Below are 17,442 nucleotides of genomic sequence, written 5' to 3' on the forward strand. Positions count from 1 at the left end.
AGGTGTTTGTCCTAATGCTCTCCTTTCCCTTGCCCCCCACCCCCGACAGGCCCTGGTGTGTGATGTTCCCCTCCCTGTGTCCATGTGTTCTCACTAGATTCAACAAAAACTTTAAAAAATATTTTCCTTTATTAAAACCACCACATATCTGGTGTCTTATTGCATGAGTATCTTGTGAGAAATTCATCAAACTGATGATATATGATTTGTGTACTTTTCTGGATGATTATTAAACTTCGGTAAAAATAAATAAATGCGAGCCACAAATCTGTTCATAGGCGAAATTTTGATGGATGTCACAAAGCTGAATGGAACATGTTCCCATTTATATAAACTGAAGCAATTCTAGACATAGGCTGGATTCAAACAGACTTCTACTGTAACCTAACTTCGATTCAGTTCTTTCCTGCTGTACTTGGGACAGTTGACTGTGGGTATGGAGTAGGGGCAGGAGAGTGAGGTCAGAGAAAAAGGATAAAAATGAGTTATGTTGTTTTGAAATGCAACCTACTCAAAAAGTTCAGAAGAAGATACTGAACACTCTAACGTTAAGCTAATAGCCCACCTTTAGCTCATTCAGACAACAACCCCTAGCCTAGGAATCACGCTCAACCCCTCTCAGTAGCAACTGGCCCCTCTCCTGACGTGCTTAGGAAGGACGTTAGACCGTGCTCTCAGTACAGTAGCCACCAGCCACACAAGGCTGTTGACCAGTAAGGATGTGCTGTAGACAGAACTGAAATGTGCTCTAAGTGAAAAACCCACAACAGATTTTGAAACCTGTGCCATCTAATGTGGCAGCTACTAGCCATGTGTGACTATTGAGCAACGGAGATGTCCGGTGGAATGAATTGAGATGGACTATAAGTATAAAATATAAACTAGTCTTTAAAGACTTAGTACCAGAAAAGAATAAAGAACATACAATATCTCATTTAAATGTTTTGTGTTTACTATATATTGAAACAATGTTTTGAATAAGTTGTGTTCAACAAAACATAACATTGAAATTAGCTTCAACTTACTTTTTTTTCAATGTGGCAACTAGAAAATTTAAAAAGACACCTGTAGCTCCTTTGTGGCTCACATTATGTTTCTGTGGGATATTGCTGCCTTTAGGCTCTCATTGCTTCTTCGAACAGGATGGCCATTTTGCCATTTTACAGGTTGTTTTCTCTCCCAGTGGAGCTAAAGTGGCCTGCCTATGACACCTCTGCAGCTTTTAGGAGACTAAGAGGACCTATTTAGGTTATTGGATGCTTATGATGCAAAGGTGAAAGCCAAGCAAAATTATGTCACTTGGGTCTAATCATAAGAGGAGTAAATGGTACTCCGTGGTTGGTGCCCCATGGGGTAAATTGGATCTTTAAGGTAACCAGATGGCTCTCAGGAACAGGTAATTTACCTCACAGGGGTAAGAACTTGATTTGCAAGAAAGAATGCAGTTTAGTACCCCAGTGCCATATGTCCCCATGGTGGCATTTGTACTCATTAAGTACTTCCAGTTCCAAGTGCCCTAGCAATGTGCGAACTTAAGTTTCCACTGTCTCCCTTATTGTAAGATATTGATTTTACTTCTCACACTCTACAACCCTTAAACGTGTGAGCCATTTTTAATGCTCATTTATGTGTATATATCTTTCCTCCACTGGGTGGTTAATTGAAGGCAGGACCATGTCCTTTAAATCGCTGTATGCCCAAGACCTTAAAAAGGCCCAGTACATTGTAGATACGAATCAAGTGTGTGTGCCTGGCTGTGTGCAGGTGTGTGTGAGGGTGAGGGTGTTTAGTTGGAGTGACTGTTAGGGAGTGACCCTAAACAACCAATTATCTGTAATATAGGGAAGCTTATGAGGAAGATGCCCTTCCCTATGGCAATAATTTATTTTGCAAGTAAGGGCATGTATAATTTACATTTCATTTACAATTTCATTTGAAGACCCAGAATTTGAACTTGCCCTTCTGCCTACTCTGCCAATTGTTCATTTGTTCATTCACTATCTATTGAGTACAACCAAAAACCAGGCACTGTGCTAGGCGATGGGACACTCATCTGCTAGGAAGTGGTGAACACAAAGCACAGAGGCCCTGCCCCCATGTCACCTGCAGCTGGGAGGGAGGCCCACACCCACGATGAATGGGCAAATCTCTATGCTAGGTAAAACCGAAGGGATCCCTCTGAGCACATATTCTGGGGAGGCCCTAAGTTGAAACCCGTAGGAAGACTTTCAACTAAATTATACTCTTCTCTCCAATGTACAGACCCTACGTTTGAGTAAAAGTTCATAGACAGCCTTGGGTGCAGTGGTTTACGTTCTTAGAGATATTTACTAGTATCTCATCCCTTAGGCTAAAATCTTTGGTATTTGAGCTTGAACCAGTTCCCAGTTAAACCCAGGAAGAAAAAAAGGCAGATCATTGAATTATAGCATAAATATAACATAAGAAATTTAAAAGTAGCATTTATTATGCACCACACAATGCAAGTCTACATAGTTAAGTATAAATCAAATCATACATGCCCAAAAGACATTTATATGCTTTTGGTTGCCTATTCCATTGAAGATTTATGGCAACCCGTCTCTACCCTAAATGGCTTTAGAATTTAGATAAATCTGATTTCCACCTACCACTTGCTGAATACTTTCCTATGCTGCATCTAAATTACTTTTCCAATGTGTGTACATCTTTGTGGGTACTCTTGCTGTTGGACGGAATAATGTTTGCAATATCTTACTTAAGATAAGTAAGATATCATGCTCAATGACACCACTCTTGGGTGAGCAAAAGGTGTTTCCTGTTTCCCGGTAAGTTTCAAATGTCTGTAGGCTTTAGAGAAAGAGACCACAATACACATCTATTTCCCAGTTTTGGTGTGGAAGAATAAAGCCACCAAACTGCTGGAATTAAATAATGAACTCTAAAATATTCAGGAATGCCTAAACTTGAAGTGAAATGCTTTGCGATGCCTCCTCCCCCTTTTTTAATTAGCAGACTTACTTGTCCTGGATTTCATTCCCTAAAGATGAAATTTCAGTATTTTCAGAGTACCTTCAGGTAGCTATGAGCTTAACGAAATCACTGTGTTATGCCAATCACAGGTAGAAACAGAGATGGAAATTCTGTATGGGTTTCCTAAGTATATCAAAGGCCCTATGAAGGGGTTGTACATTTGAAGTAAGAGTTGGCAAAGAATCTGAATTTTTCAGCAAAACTAAGTGTTCAAACATTAAACTTTTTTTCACATTAGCAAAATTGGGCTATTAAATAATTGGAGTGCTCTCTGGCAGTTTTCCAAATCAGGGCTAATTTCCAGGTTAGTCCTATACAAAGGGGTCAATCCTATGCCACTAGCATCATCTTGTTAGCTATATCAGGAAATTCAGGAAATATGGAGGAAATCTGCCTTTCAAACCACAAAGAACTTCCAAAAAGTTTCATTCCGTAATGATGATAGAAAAGATGATGGTAGGAGCAGAGGTCAGATTTAAAATAAAATATCCAAAATGCTTCAAGGTGCCTTATATAACTGCTGGAAATACTGAATTCATTCTCTTCTTTTGAAAGCGCACCTGAGGTCTTCCAATCCAGCATTATGAAGACTGCATATCTAATGACCTAATTTAGAATCAGCACTTGTCACAATCCATGCTCTAAATCATGGCAAGTTCCCTGGGGATGTCTGCCTCTATACAGCAAAAATAATGCCTGAAAAAAGATAGAGGCCAAAGTTAGCCACCAAGGAGGATACAGCTGTTCTCCAAACCAGAGAGCAAGAGAGCAGATGGGACAGACCTTTGGTCAGAAATGAATCCAAAGGAGCATTTACCAAGGGCTAGGCAGAGAAAAATAGAATCCACTCTCAGAATTTGAAACCAGGTAGCGCTTGCAAAGGAACAAAGCCAGGCAAGAGAGAAAAGTTGAGGGCTCAGTCTCAATGCCAAGCAAGGAGAAAGAATAAGAATGTGTTTCTGCTGTGTACTCAAGCCCTGTCCATAAAGACCCAGAACTGCCTAGCAAGGGGAGATGACTTGGCTTAGGTCAAAACAGCAAATCCTAAGTCCTCCTTCATTTATATCTGTCATTAGAAACATTTAAACAGAGTCTAGATGAGCCTGTCAAGAATGCTCTGGAAGCATTGGACTGACCGTGAGAGCTCTGCTAAGCCTGTAAATTCCATGATTAAGCAATAAAACTACTCCTTGAAATCATTGCTATTTTTCAGTCTTGAAAAGTAAATAGTGCCACATTTTAGGTATCTTGGTGCAAAGTAATACTTTGACTTGGTCTGGCTTCCCAAGGAACAAATGAATTCTTGTGTTTTACTTTTCACTACTGAATTCAATAGATATTAGTTTAATGTCAGACTGTGTCATCTCTCAAGGACGTGTGGGATCCTACTGCACTCACATGCCTAAAATGTAATGCCATAGGGAGTGAGGCACAATCAGGACATTAGGTACAAACACGAAGATTTGAAAGTTTTTATTGTTTTCTTAAAATCTGCTGCAAAAATCTAACCTGAACAGCAGTAGGAAGATATTTCTGATGTCTCCCTCATTTATCCCAATTTGAGGACCAGCATTTTGCCTGAAAAGGACCCCATCAGTGTTTTCAGGAGCATGCATGCCCTTAATATGGCATGATCAGCTAGCCAAGAAATTCCAAGCCTGAAACCAGACAGGATTACTCAGACTGAACTTTTCAAGCCATTCCCAGTTCTCTACGAAACTCAACAAAACTAAGCATTGTGTTTTCAAACCTTCAAAGATTCACTTCCTACTTAAAAAAAAAATTTTTTATATCCTTCTTAATCTTTCCTATGAAACGTGTGTTTGTCACCTTGTGAGTAATGTTAAAAGTACTGGCCGGGTGCCATGGCTCACACCTGTAATCCCAGCACTTTGGGAGGCTGAGGTCGGTGGATCATGAGGTCAAGAGATCAAGACCATCCTGGCCAATGTGGTGAAACCCCATCTCTACTAAAACTACAAAAATTAGCTGGGCATGGTGGCACATGTCTGTAGTCCCAGCTGCTCGGGAGGCTGAGGCAGGAGAATGGCGTGAACCCGGGAGGCGGGGGTTGCAGTGAGCCAAGATCACACCACTGTGCTCCAGCCTGGTGACAGAACAAGACTCTGTCTCAAAAAAATAAAAACAAAAAAATAAAAAGTACCACACCACCACAAAAATATATGTCATGTGGAAACAGACTAGAAGTTATCACTGGACTCCCTGGGAACACATGATAGAGCCCAAAATGTCGGAGTGGTTTTAGGTTGAATAGTGTCTTGAGGACTCTGTAAAGTACTGGGTGTAACATATGGTCAAAGTCAGCGTTAGGGTCACTGACAAAGTGCATTCCACAGAACCCTGCTATCATCCCCAAGACTTATCTAGAAGTTTCCTAAAAGAAAACATGTTATTAGTACAAGCAGTTTCTCCACCAAGCATTACAAAACCTACCCAAACATTACATTATAGAGGGGCCAATCTGAGACATGAAAAATGACACCAAAGAGTTTCATAAACTCAGAATAAATGGAAAACTGATGTTCTAGTGAAGACAGTGCTAAAAGCCATTATCAGAAGATATGGATTACTTGCTCTAAGAATGTGAGGGAGGGAGATTGTGTTTATAGATATTTGGCCACATCAGAAAAAATAATATTCTATCTGAGACTTAGGAACTATAAATGCTCTCCTCCCGAGTGCACGTGTTTCCCGAGGGAGTGAGAGAAGCTGTGGACAGGTACATTCACGGACCTGGTTTGATTACTGAAGGAGTATGCATGACTTGAATTCTGATGCGGGCTCACATGGTGAAGCAGATGACTTGGTGCTGTCAGAAAAGACCATTCTTCTCTACAGTAAAGTTAGATGAGGTCACTGTCTCCAAAACTGGATTATATCAAACTCTTAGGTTGCAAAAATAGTTTTGTGTATGGTGACTTTGTGTTGACCAAGCAAAATGGCCTTGTCCCTGAGCACAACCAGCCTGCCTTCATTCCTTTAAACAGACTGTTTTCCAAAGCTTACCAATGACCTCCAGCCTATAAAATATTCACATTGGTTTTTTCCTTCAATATTTATTATTTAGAGTGTAGTCCTTTAAATATTCATCGTATTTTTCTAAAGATATGGTATATATTATTTACATCTAGTTACATTATGTTTTCATCGTGATGAAATGGGCACATCGAAACTTTCTGAAGTCAGGAACAAATAGGGCATTGGGCCAGGTGCACACGACATGTAGCCAGTGAGGTGGATTTGCATCCAGGGATGGTTGAGGGAAAATGGCAGGTGGCCTTCTCACAGTGACTGCTCTGGAAAGATCCAGAGGAAATAAAGGGTCCAGGGTAGATGGACTTGGGACCTCCTGTGGTTGGGTAGACAGCCATGGGCTGAAGGAGAAATTCAAATATGTCTCATCAGAGAATTCACATGGGATACAAAAGCAATAATGGAGTTCACAAACACAACAACTCAGAATTCAACAGGTCACCTGCCTAGAAAACCAAAAGAAGGTGGTGGAATGTGTTTATGAGGATTGCAAAGACCTTTTAAGATGGGATTTATTCCATTTTTAGTTAAATTCTCATGCTTTTTCCTTAAGCCAAGATTGTTTTTGCGGTCCCCCAGGTGTCCCATCTTACCTGTGTAAATTACAACTGGAATGACATTTAAGACAACAGGAGTCTGAAATGCTAATTAGAAGATTGAGGGGATCATCTGAGATCTCTCTCTTCCTCTGGGGGTAATCGGGTCAAGGAAAATGAGTTTTGGTGTTTTGTTGTGTTTTTTTTCCCCCTAAAAACCTGAACGAATTGGTCCATGCCTCCTTTACTCTCCAAAGTTACATTTGGAAAGCAGTTGCTGGCAGGTAATCAATCATTTTTGAAATCTTACTTCCCTTAGCAGATCATCAGCAATGCTGTTCGTGTATTTATTCATTTGACAAATATTTATTAAGCACTGGTACACACAAAGCTCTGTTTACTGAGTCTCTGGCTGTGGAGCAGTTATTCCCTGGGAGCCAAGAAAGTACAGCTGTTCTTTAGCAAATGAGCAGCTGAAGATCAGAGTGGTGGCTAAAAGCCATTGCTTCTACATGGACAAAATCATCCTGTTCTTGGAGGTTAAAACTTGGGCGGCTGTAATGCATTATTTTTGTTTTTGATCCCTGGATGAAAATTATTAATTATTCTGCTTCCTAATCTGTCCCATGACAAGAGTTCAGCAACCACAAAAGAACAAATAGCAGCGAAGCCTTATTTGCTTGAGAAGGAATATGGTGGTGTTCCCTGGAAGGGAATTTCCAGACAAATTAATATGTGCTCCCACAGCCCTTTGCTTAGCTAGGACTATAATGTTTGTTCCGCATCAGTTACCCCCACCAGACAGTGCTACAAACCCTTCAAGGATAGCAACTGTGTACAAGTCATATTTTGCATTCCCAGAGTCTACTATAAAACCTGTCTTATAAAAGGCATGTTAGAAGTGTTTAATGAAGGAATACTAGCCACAAAAGCCTTTTTTCTTATTTAACCAATGTTTTGGAACTTTTTCTAAACTGTACTACATTTTCTTGTCTCATTAAACAGATTTCATTGAATGTTATTGAATTTTTACTTGCTAAGTCACGGATTTAAAATATATGGTATGAGTCCCTGTGCCGTAGACTGATGATCTGCAAATATTTTTGGTCTTGCACCTCTATCAGCAAAGTATTCTGGATGATAGACAACCAGAATACCTATAAATATTTATACATAAATTGTAACATAAGCACTACCGAATTAACACATTCTGCACCTGATGAAATTTACATAAAAACAGAAAGTTTTGAAAGATGAGAAAAATATATTCTTTTTTATTTCTATTTTGTAATGTTCCAGATGTATCAAGAATAAGAGGAATATTATGCCTGCCATTGTATTGTTTACTTGTGCTTGCTTTGTTTGAAATGAAAGAAATCCAAAGTTTCTTTTCAAAAGCTATTTAAGTCCTATTCCATTGAATGAGTTAGTTAAAACTAATTAATCTAATCCATAAATGCCTTAGCCAGTACATATGCTGGATCAATAAATGCCTTAGCCAGTACATATGCTGGATCAATACACCAGCAGCAAGTTAATGGTGGTGGAGGTGCCACTGCTGCCCCTCCCCACTATGAAAGTCTTACTCTGTCCTTGGGGTAATTGAGAAATGGCCATCCCTGTATGGACTGGTTGAAATATCAATCTCTAGATTAAATATTAGGAAAGCTTAATTCCTCTTGTATTTTTATACTTAGAAATAGGAATTCTAATCCTGAATCACATTGAATCTCTTGCACACCCCCAGAGATGCACACACACTCCTGCCGGCAACCCAACACACATACTTCAAAAACCAAGGTTATCAACTATGGTCATAGTAGGCCTAGTGGTTAAGAGTAATGATTCCAGAATCTGCATTTGAATTTGAATCTCATCTCCATCATTAACTAGATGTGTGGCAAGTTTTTTAGCCCTTCTAAGGCCTGTTTCCTTTTTGTATAAGGGCATAATGATACTATTTTAGCACCGTCAGAGTTGTGAAGATCGAATGCGCCTGAGGGCCTCAGCTCAATGAAAGCTCACAGTTAATCCCTATTTCTTGGAGTCAAATACTGCCCTCTGCTGAACCCAGGAAGGCTCTTAAAAGCCATGTGCCCTAACAACAAAGTCTTATCTCTTTCCCAACTTTTCATTATTTGTAACTTTTTCAATATTGAAATGGTGGGGAAAAAAATAGTAAAGTGAACATCCATATAACCCTCATACAGATTGAATAATGGTTGACTATCTTGCTATTTTCAAGTAAGTAAAAGATGCAGTGACACATTATCCCTAAGTATCTCAGCGTGAATCTCCTAAAAGCAAGCACAGTCTCCTGTACAGCCATGACATCATGATCACACTTAAGAAAATTAGCAGTTAGTCAGTAATATCAACTACTATTTATTCTACATTCAAAATTATCAAAGCTCTTACTTACAGCAGGGTCCCTACCTCCAAATCCAGGGGTCAGTTTCTCTTCCTTCCTTCCTTTTCCTTCCTTCTTTCCTTCCTTCCTTCTTTCCTTCCTTTCCTCCTTCCTTCCTTCGTTCCTTCCTTCCTTCCTCCCTCCCTCTTTTTTTCTTCTCTTTCTTTCTCTCTTTCTTTGTTTCTTGCTTACTTTCTTGATTTCTTCTTTCACCTGCCCTCTTTTGAAGCATTAAAGGCCAGTTGTCTTATATAATATCTCATCCCTAGATGTGTCTGATTATTTCTGGTGTTACTTAGTTTTTTCCTCTATTGCCAGTATTTCCTGTAAACTGATTTTTTTAAGTCAGAAACCTGATGGGATTCAGGTGAAATATTTGGAGCAAGATTACTTCTTAGGTAAATTAGTCATAGAAGAGTACTTAGATAGTTCTTTCTGCTCATTGACTTTGCTAATCTCTTTGTTTTTAGCAATCATTCCACCTTGTCACCTTCCTCCCTCTTTAGCCTAATTTTACAGTACTGTAATGGTAGGTATGAGAAGGGCACCCTCTCTTCCTAATAGAGTCAAGTGTTCATGGGCCTTTTGACAGGTCTTAAACTAGGAGTGTTTGTCTCTACTGACATCAGGAGTTGCAATTATCAGAACTCAGAATCAACTCCAGATAAATCCTAAAAGAGGGCTCATGTTTTCCCTATGGACCCCAACAGTATATGTTTGGGTCGGATTCCAGAGACATAACAGGAGTTGTTGTTTAACTTCCAGAATCTATCAAATAGCACAGATGAAAAAAGTAATACTTAAATATTACTGGGATTACTAATATCACAGCATTACTAAAACAATATTGGAGCGATGGTAAATACCATTCACAAGTATTGGTAAGAGTTCGTTTTTCCTAGAATAGCTCATTCAGGAATCAGAGAAAGGAAATTGTTACAAATTTTGTATGTTATCCCAAGTCTTTGTTCCCATCTGGTGTGTTATTAATGAATTAGGGCTCACTGTCATTGTCAGTAATATATTTGTACTAACAGTGCTTGTTAAGAGAAGGCTTAATTCACAGTTGTGTACACTTAAGTTTCCAGGAAAAAAAAAAAAAAACACTTCATGTCTGGAGCTACAGCAGAGCAGTTACATATATTATTCAGAAATATCAATTTAAAAAATGAGAAAAATATTTCTAAATTATGTGCAAATTGAAAGGCCTTCCTAATACTGAAAAATAAACTGCAATCATTCAGACATAAATGAATCAAAGGTGTGTTCTTTTCCATTGGCTAAGAGTGTCCATTTTTTCAGCCGTCTGCCTCACCGTCACCGTCTGCAGGTGAATTAGCCAGTGTTTCCGTGCAGAACGTTAAAACAGCATTTACATTTCTCACTGCTCCTTTGATGTTATCTCCTTCAATTGCACAATGAAAATGCACAGCTACCGAAATGCCAGAGGGAACATACTCTGATTATAAATGTGCTGGGGTGAACAGTGAGAGGAAACCCACATCCCGGTGATGGGCTCCTCACTTAGCCAAATACAATCCCACAGTTTTCTCCCACCCCTTTTGGGAGGATGAACACACAGTATTGTGACCCCAGCTAATTTGTGTTAACCATAGTCTATGACCTTGTAATAGAATGGGACAATTCAATCCATTATCTTCACCAACATTTATTGAGCACCTACTGTGTGCTTAGACCTGTGTGACCAACTCATCCTAGTTTACCTGGGACGTTCCCATTTTAATGCTGAAAACTCGTCACTCTGGGAATCCCCTAAGTTGTGGCAAATTTGGATGATTAGTCGCTTGACCCATACTGGACACTGGATAAAGATAAATTACAACCCTATATCTGCCAACAAGAAGCATGTTGTCTAAAAGAGAATCAGAAAAATAAGCCAATTATTAGAGTTTCAAGTGGTCAGTACTTAGAATCATCAGGAGGGCACTGGGCAGTGCAGAAAGCTGAATCTCAATCTAACCTGGGACCCGAGAATGCACTCCGAAGGAGACAGCGTTTGAGAATGATTTAAAGAATGAGCAGTGCAACATCCACCATTAAATTCTGCACATACTGAAAGGAGACACCTGTGGGACGGCATGCAACTTTGTTCTTTCTCTGAGTCTCAAAATCTGTGTATCTGGTTTAGATTCCCATAACCTGGAGGTAGGATTGTAGTACAAAATAAGCAGAAAGAGAGTGCTCATTCTTAGTTTGTTTTATTATGGGACAGAATAAACCTGACAGTATTTCAGTCCTAAAGGTGGTGGTCATTTTCTGAACCAGATGTAAATATATAACATGTATTTCTTTCTCTGAGGACTGTTTTGACAAGAGTGAGAATGAGTGGTCTATTGTGGGGACACCTTCAGTGGAGGTTAGGGCACCAATGTGACGCTACACAGAACAAATACAATGTGAGGAATTGTTTTTCACATGGTTTATTTTGAAATAAAAAAAAAAATTCAAACTTACGGAAAGTTGCATTTGTTTTGAAAAATTTTATACTCTTCATTTAGATTTACCAGATATGAAAAAGTTGTCACATTTACCTTTTCTCTTTTTGTTTATACGTCTGTATATTTATTGTTATTCTTGATTATTACTGAGCTGTTGTAGAGCAAGTTGTGGAAATTATACCCCTTTCATTTTAAACCCTCCAGCGTGTATCTCCCGAGAGTACAGCATTCTCCTGTGTTACCACAGTATGATTTTATATTCAGGAAATTTAACACTAACATAATACTATTATCTAATAGAGAGCCAGCATACAAATTTTGCCCACTATCACAATAATGTCTTTTATTGGCAATTATCCTTCCGACCTAGCATTTAGTCCAGAGCCCTCTGCCTGCATTTAGCTATCACGTCTCTTATTCTTTATCTGGAAGGACTCTTCAGCTTTGCCTTGTCTTTTATGATGGACATTGTTGATGAGTAGAGGCCAGCTGGTTTTCAGAATGCCCCCTCAGTCTCGGTTTGTCTGAGGTGTCCCCATGATTAGGTTCAGATTATGAATTTGGGGCGGCCTGAGTGACGTGTCTATCTTGGCACATCACATCGGGGGAACACATGACCAATTTGTCCCCTTGCTTGATCACTCGGTGAAGGTGACAACCTGCCAAATTTCCACAATGTAAAATTACTAGTTTTCCATTTGTAATTAATAAGCAACCTGTGTTACTAGGTACTTTGAGATTCTGTAAATATCCCGTTCCCCATCAAATGTTGACTCAACGCTTCTTTACATCTGTATTTGTTTGCTAAGGCCATCATAACAAAGTACCACAAACTGAGTTGCCTAAAACAGGAGACATTTACTATCCCACAGTTCTGGGGCTGGAAGTCTGAAATCAAGGTGTCGGCCAGGCTGGTTCCTTCTGAGGGCTGGGAGGAAAGGATCCGTTCTAGGCCTCTCTCCTTGGCTTGTAAATGAGCATCTTCTTCCTGTGTCTCTTCACATTATCTTTCCTCTGTGCATCTCTCTGTGCTCAAATTTCCCCTTTTTATAAGCACACGTCATATTGAGTGAGGGCCCACACACGTGACCTCACTTTAACTTATTTATCTCTGTAATGACCCTATCTCAAACTAAAGTCACATTCTGTGATACCAAGGGTTAGGAACTTAACATGTTAAAGGGAGGAAAAGAATTCAATTCATAACAGATGCATTCCAGCCATCTCTGGACTTTCCCAATGTTCATTATGAAGCCAAAATGAAATTAAATTCCTCTCCCTACCCTTTCTGCAGGTGAAAAGTCAGTGTTCAGCCTGAAGACACTTAAGATGCTGGCACTAAGCTTTTCCCAGCCATCCATCCACAGGGCTGTGAATTTTACACTTACCCATATTTAGAATGACTTCTCTTTCAGTTCTAGAGATTTTTCAGAGGGTTTGGTTTATTGCTTACCACCCATTTGTGTGCTCTAAGGGCCTGTCATTTGCACTAGAGCAGAAGTACCAGCAGCAGAATTAGTGGCAATATTTATTTTTTGCAGAAACAAGGAGTCCATTGGGAAAAGTATTTATCTCTTGGTGCATTTGTTTTGGTACAGTTGTCTGACATGCAAGCAAATGAATTCTAGAGACTATTCTTGGGGTGTTCACCATAGGGACTCTCAGCGGGAGAGGGACCCGAAGCCAGGCGTGATGCTTCGCAAGTTTTTAATTCAAAGGATTGAAGGACAGAAAAGATGGAAAACAAAAAGCCAATTACCTGAGAACTGTCGGCTAGAGGAGGACTGAGGGAGAGGAAAGGAGGCTTTCCCGGGCAATAAACCCTGCAGTGTGGTGTCTCTCTCTTAAAACTCATAAAGAGTTCCTGCTGGTCACATCACAGGTTCTATAACCTTCGCCTGTGTACGTCCTTGAGTAGAAATGGGCAAAGCCTGAGCAGAATACTCACTTGCTTTCCCTGGTTTCTTGATCAGGTCACAGACATAAAAGAGAAATTGAAGCTCTCTAAAAAGGTCTGGTCGGCGTTACCCTACACCATCTGCAAGGACGAGAGCGTGACAGCGGGCACGTCCAATGAGGAGGAATGCTGGAACGGGCACAGCAAAGCCAGGTGAGAGTGACTCGATGTGTGCATGGATGGGGGCACAGCACACCCAGCCTTGGAAGACTCTCCTGGCACAACTCTGCAGACCTGTTTATGCAAAGAGCAACAGAGGGTGGAGGGACAAGTCATCACTTAGCAACAGCTGTTGGGAGTGACAGGTTTGATGGGCACATGGGAGCACTTACTCTCAAGGTGCCATTAAGCATGGAATCCTTGTTCAGAATGCCTTGCCTCTGGATGAGGACAGAGGAACGGTGGCAGATGCCAGGTTTCAGACACCCTGAGATCACAAAGAGCCCTTTTATGTTCACTTAATGGCTTTAAGATACTGAAGCTATTTTTATCCATAGTTAAATTTCCAGGGCTCTTTTTTTTTCATCACAAGTTAAACAGGAAATGAAAATTCAACTGGTTTTTTTTTCACCCTAGTTGGGAAAAAAATTGAAGTATTCATTAGCAAGGTAACAGAAAATGTCTGAGGGACACTGAGAAACGGTTCTAATAGGTGACACACTTTGGGAAGTCCCATCGGAACCTCCTGACAAGAGACAGCAGTTTTCATCATCCTGCTCTGCTGACCAGTGCTGTGGGGACTTGATATGGAATTTCTGAATTTTTTGATTCAGCCCAAAAATGGGCTTGGCCTGGATTTTCATAAGGTGGAGAGGCTGGATGGGAGGACTGGTTGGAAGTTGGCAGGCAGGGCAGGACACAAGGACAGGAATCTGCCAAAGCCCTCAGCAATGGGGTTGCAGGTGGATAAAGCAGCTGGTAAATTGGACTCAAGGAATCTTTGAGGATTGACCAGTGGGTGGAGATGCTAAGAGGGGAATCTGTTCTGGGGCTTTATTGAGCAGTTTCAAGCATATGAAGCAGCTGTGATCAAAAGGAAACAAGAAGATATGTGGTTGGTCAGGAGCGGTGGCTCACGCCTATAATCCCAACACTTTGGGAGGCCAAGGTGGGAAGATAGCTTTAGCCCAACAGTTTGAAACCAGCCTGAGCAACATTGTGAGACCCTGTCTCTACAAAAATAAATATAATCTTTGGCTAGTAATATAAAGTGCATGGCTATTACATTGAGAAGAAACTGCAGAAGTTAAGCAGGAGGTGCAAGGGAGGTGCACATTAGGTGTTTCTTACGCTGCTGAGTTGCATTTTTTAGCATCTATTGCCGTATTAGTCCATCCTCATACTGCTATAAAGAACTTCCCTGAGACTGGGTAATTTATAAAGGAAAGAGGCTTAGATTGACCCACAGTTCCGTATAGCTGGGGAGGCCTCAGGAAACTTACAATCATGGCAGAAGACAAAGGGGAAGCAGGCACCTTCCTCACAAGGTGGCAGGAGAGGGAAGTGCAAGTAAAGGGGGAAGAGTCCCTTATAAAAGCACCAAATCTCATGAGAACTCACTCACTATCATGAGAACAGCATGGGGGAAACCACTCCCATGATCCAAGGTCCTGTTCTCAACACGCAGGGATTATGGGGATTCCAATTGAAGATGGGAATTGGTGGGGACACACAGCCAAACCGTACCAATTGCTAACGTTGTTATTAACCATGTCAGGAAGAGTTTAGCAAGGTGAAAGCAAGATACCTACGAAAAGAGCTCTCACTATTTCCACATGCTCCAAATATCAATATCAAATCATAGATCATGAGAAGGAAATTAGTTATGATATTAACAACATGCCACTAAAAAATACTTAGCATTTTGCCAGTGTCTGGCTTTTTAGCTAGGAGACCTTTGGCCAGAAAATTCAGCTATGAATTAACAGCTTCTAGTTTGTATTTTCCCGATGACTGTAGAGAAAGACACTGCGAAGGATGGCCAGATGGCCTAATGAATAAAATGCTTGGTTTTTTGAGCTGCTCTGTTTCTCATCTGTGTTTACCTTTAAGCCTTGGCTAACATAAAGCCTGGGTTTGTTTTTTTTTGTTTTGTTTTGTTTTGTTTTGTTTTGTTTTGTTTTTTTGAGACGGAGTCTGGCTCTGTTGCCCAGGCTGGAGTGCAGTGGCCGGATCTCAGCTCACTGCAAACTCCGCCTCCCGGGTTTGCGCCATTCTCCTGCCTCAGCCTCCCAAGTAGCTGGGACTACAGGCGCCCGCCACCTCGCCCAGCTAGTTTTTTGTATTTTTTAGTAGAGACGGGGTTTCACTGTGTTAGCCAGGATGGTCTCGATCTCCTGACCTCGTGATCCGCCCGTCTCGGCCTCCCAAAGTGCTGGGATTACAGGCTTGAGCCACCGCGCCCGGCCAAAGCCTGGGTTTTGAACTGCTACTCCCATAGATCGTCACACAGGTTGCTGATATTAGTCCATAGGCAATTTCTTACAAAAGGAAATATTTTTAAAAGGCCATGGGTGAGGTTAGGGGAAGAGACTAAACACCACCAAGAATATGAATGGGGAAGATAACGACCACTGAAGTCAAAGCTGGAGGAGATCAGGATGGTTCAGACAAGTTCCTCATTGTGCAGATAAAGAACCCAGACAGGGTAAACAGTTAGTCCACTGTTAACCAATTAACAAGGGTGAAAGCTGGGAATCTCCCAAATCCTAGCCCAATATTTCTTTATGGCAACACCCTACCTCTTAAACAAACAACAGCTAAATACTGTCCTCCCCAAGTTAGGAGAACAAATAAGACAGATCCTAAGCTCTATAAAAGCTTGAGTGGTTCTACAGCATTCATTGAGTCAGTCCACCAGGCCATCAGCAATAGGATTAAGTACTCCCTGTGTCCCAGGCTCTGTGCAAGGCCCTATAGATTAAGTGCTCCAAGATGACAATGGGAAGACAAGGCAGGTGGATCACCTGAGGTCAGGAGTTCAAGCCCAGCCTAGCCAACAGAGTGAAACCCCATCTCTACTAAAGATACAAAAATTAGCCGGGTGTGGTGGCACATGCCTGTAGTCCCAGCTACTCGGGAAGCCGAGGCAGGAGAATCGCTTGAACCCAGGAGGAGGAGGTTGCAGTGAGCCAAGATCGTGCCACTGCACTCCAGCCTGGGTGACAGAGTGAGACTCCATCTCAAAAAAAAACAAGATGGCAATGGGATCAATACATGAGAAGATACAGTGACTGGGGTGAGCCACTGAACCTAGGAACATCAGTACCCTACTGCTAGACTGCAGGTTTAGGAAGGGACCACACTGGTAGAGAAACGCCTGGATCGGTCCTCAGGAACAAGATTTAAATTTCATCCTGAGATCAATGGGAAGCCATTGGAAGATTTTATGCAGGTGGGGAAAATGATCAAGTTTAATGCAATGAAATCACTTGTAGGAATAGTCCAGAATTTAGTCCAATAAAATATATCCTTTATTATGCATAAGTATATTATTAAAAGAAGAAGCTGTCAAATATTTGTGATTCAAATTATGTACCCATTGAACAATTACAGTTACATGGTTTCCTTTAGTTCTTTTTTTTTTTTTTTTAATTTATTTATTATTACTATACTAAGTTGTAGGGCACATGTGCATAACGCTCAGGTTTGTTACATATGTATACTTGTGCCATGTTGGTGTAAGCGTGATCCATCAACTCACTACTCTCATATCAGGTATAACTCCCAATGCAATCCTCCCCTCCCCCTCCCATGATAGGCCCTGGTGTGTGATGTTCCCCTTCCTGAGTCCAAGGGATCTCATTGTTCAGTTCCCACCTATGAGTGAGAACATGTGTGTTTGGTTTTCAGCTCTTGCAGGGATAGTTTGCTATGATGGTTTCCAGCTGCATCCATGTCCCTACAAAGGACACAAACTCATCCTTTTTATGGCTGCATAGTATTCATGGTGTATATGTGCTACATTTTCTTAATCCAATCTGTCACTGATGACATTTGGGTTGATTCCAGCCC

At 40.9% G+C, this 17,442-nt stretch overlaps 1 protein-coding gene across 3 annotated transcripts in view; it reads left to right on the top strand.

Annotated features, from left to right (window-relative positions):
* The window catches only part of GPC6 (glypican 6), a 1,181,721-nt gene that overhangs the window by 1,141,278 nt on the left and 23,001 nt on the right, over positions 1-17,442 (top strand). For all 3 annotated transcript variants that reach the window (XM_031655722.1, XM_021929443.2, XM_031655723.1), the window contains exon 7: positions 13,445-13,581. In XM_031655722.1, the coding sequence (XP_031511582.1) occupies positions 13,445-13,581 (137 nt within the window). The remainder of the gene's footprint in view (positions 1-13,444; positions 13,582-17,442) is intronic.

The sequence above is a fragment of the Papio anubis genome, chromosome 15, assembly GCF_008728515.1.
Source record: "Papio anubis isolate 15944 chromosome 15, Panubis1.0, whole genome shotgun sequence".
Taxonomy (NCBI): Eukaryota; Metazoa; Chordata; class Mammalia; order Primates; family Cercopithecidae; genus Papio; species Papio anubis.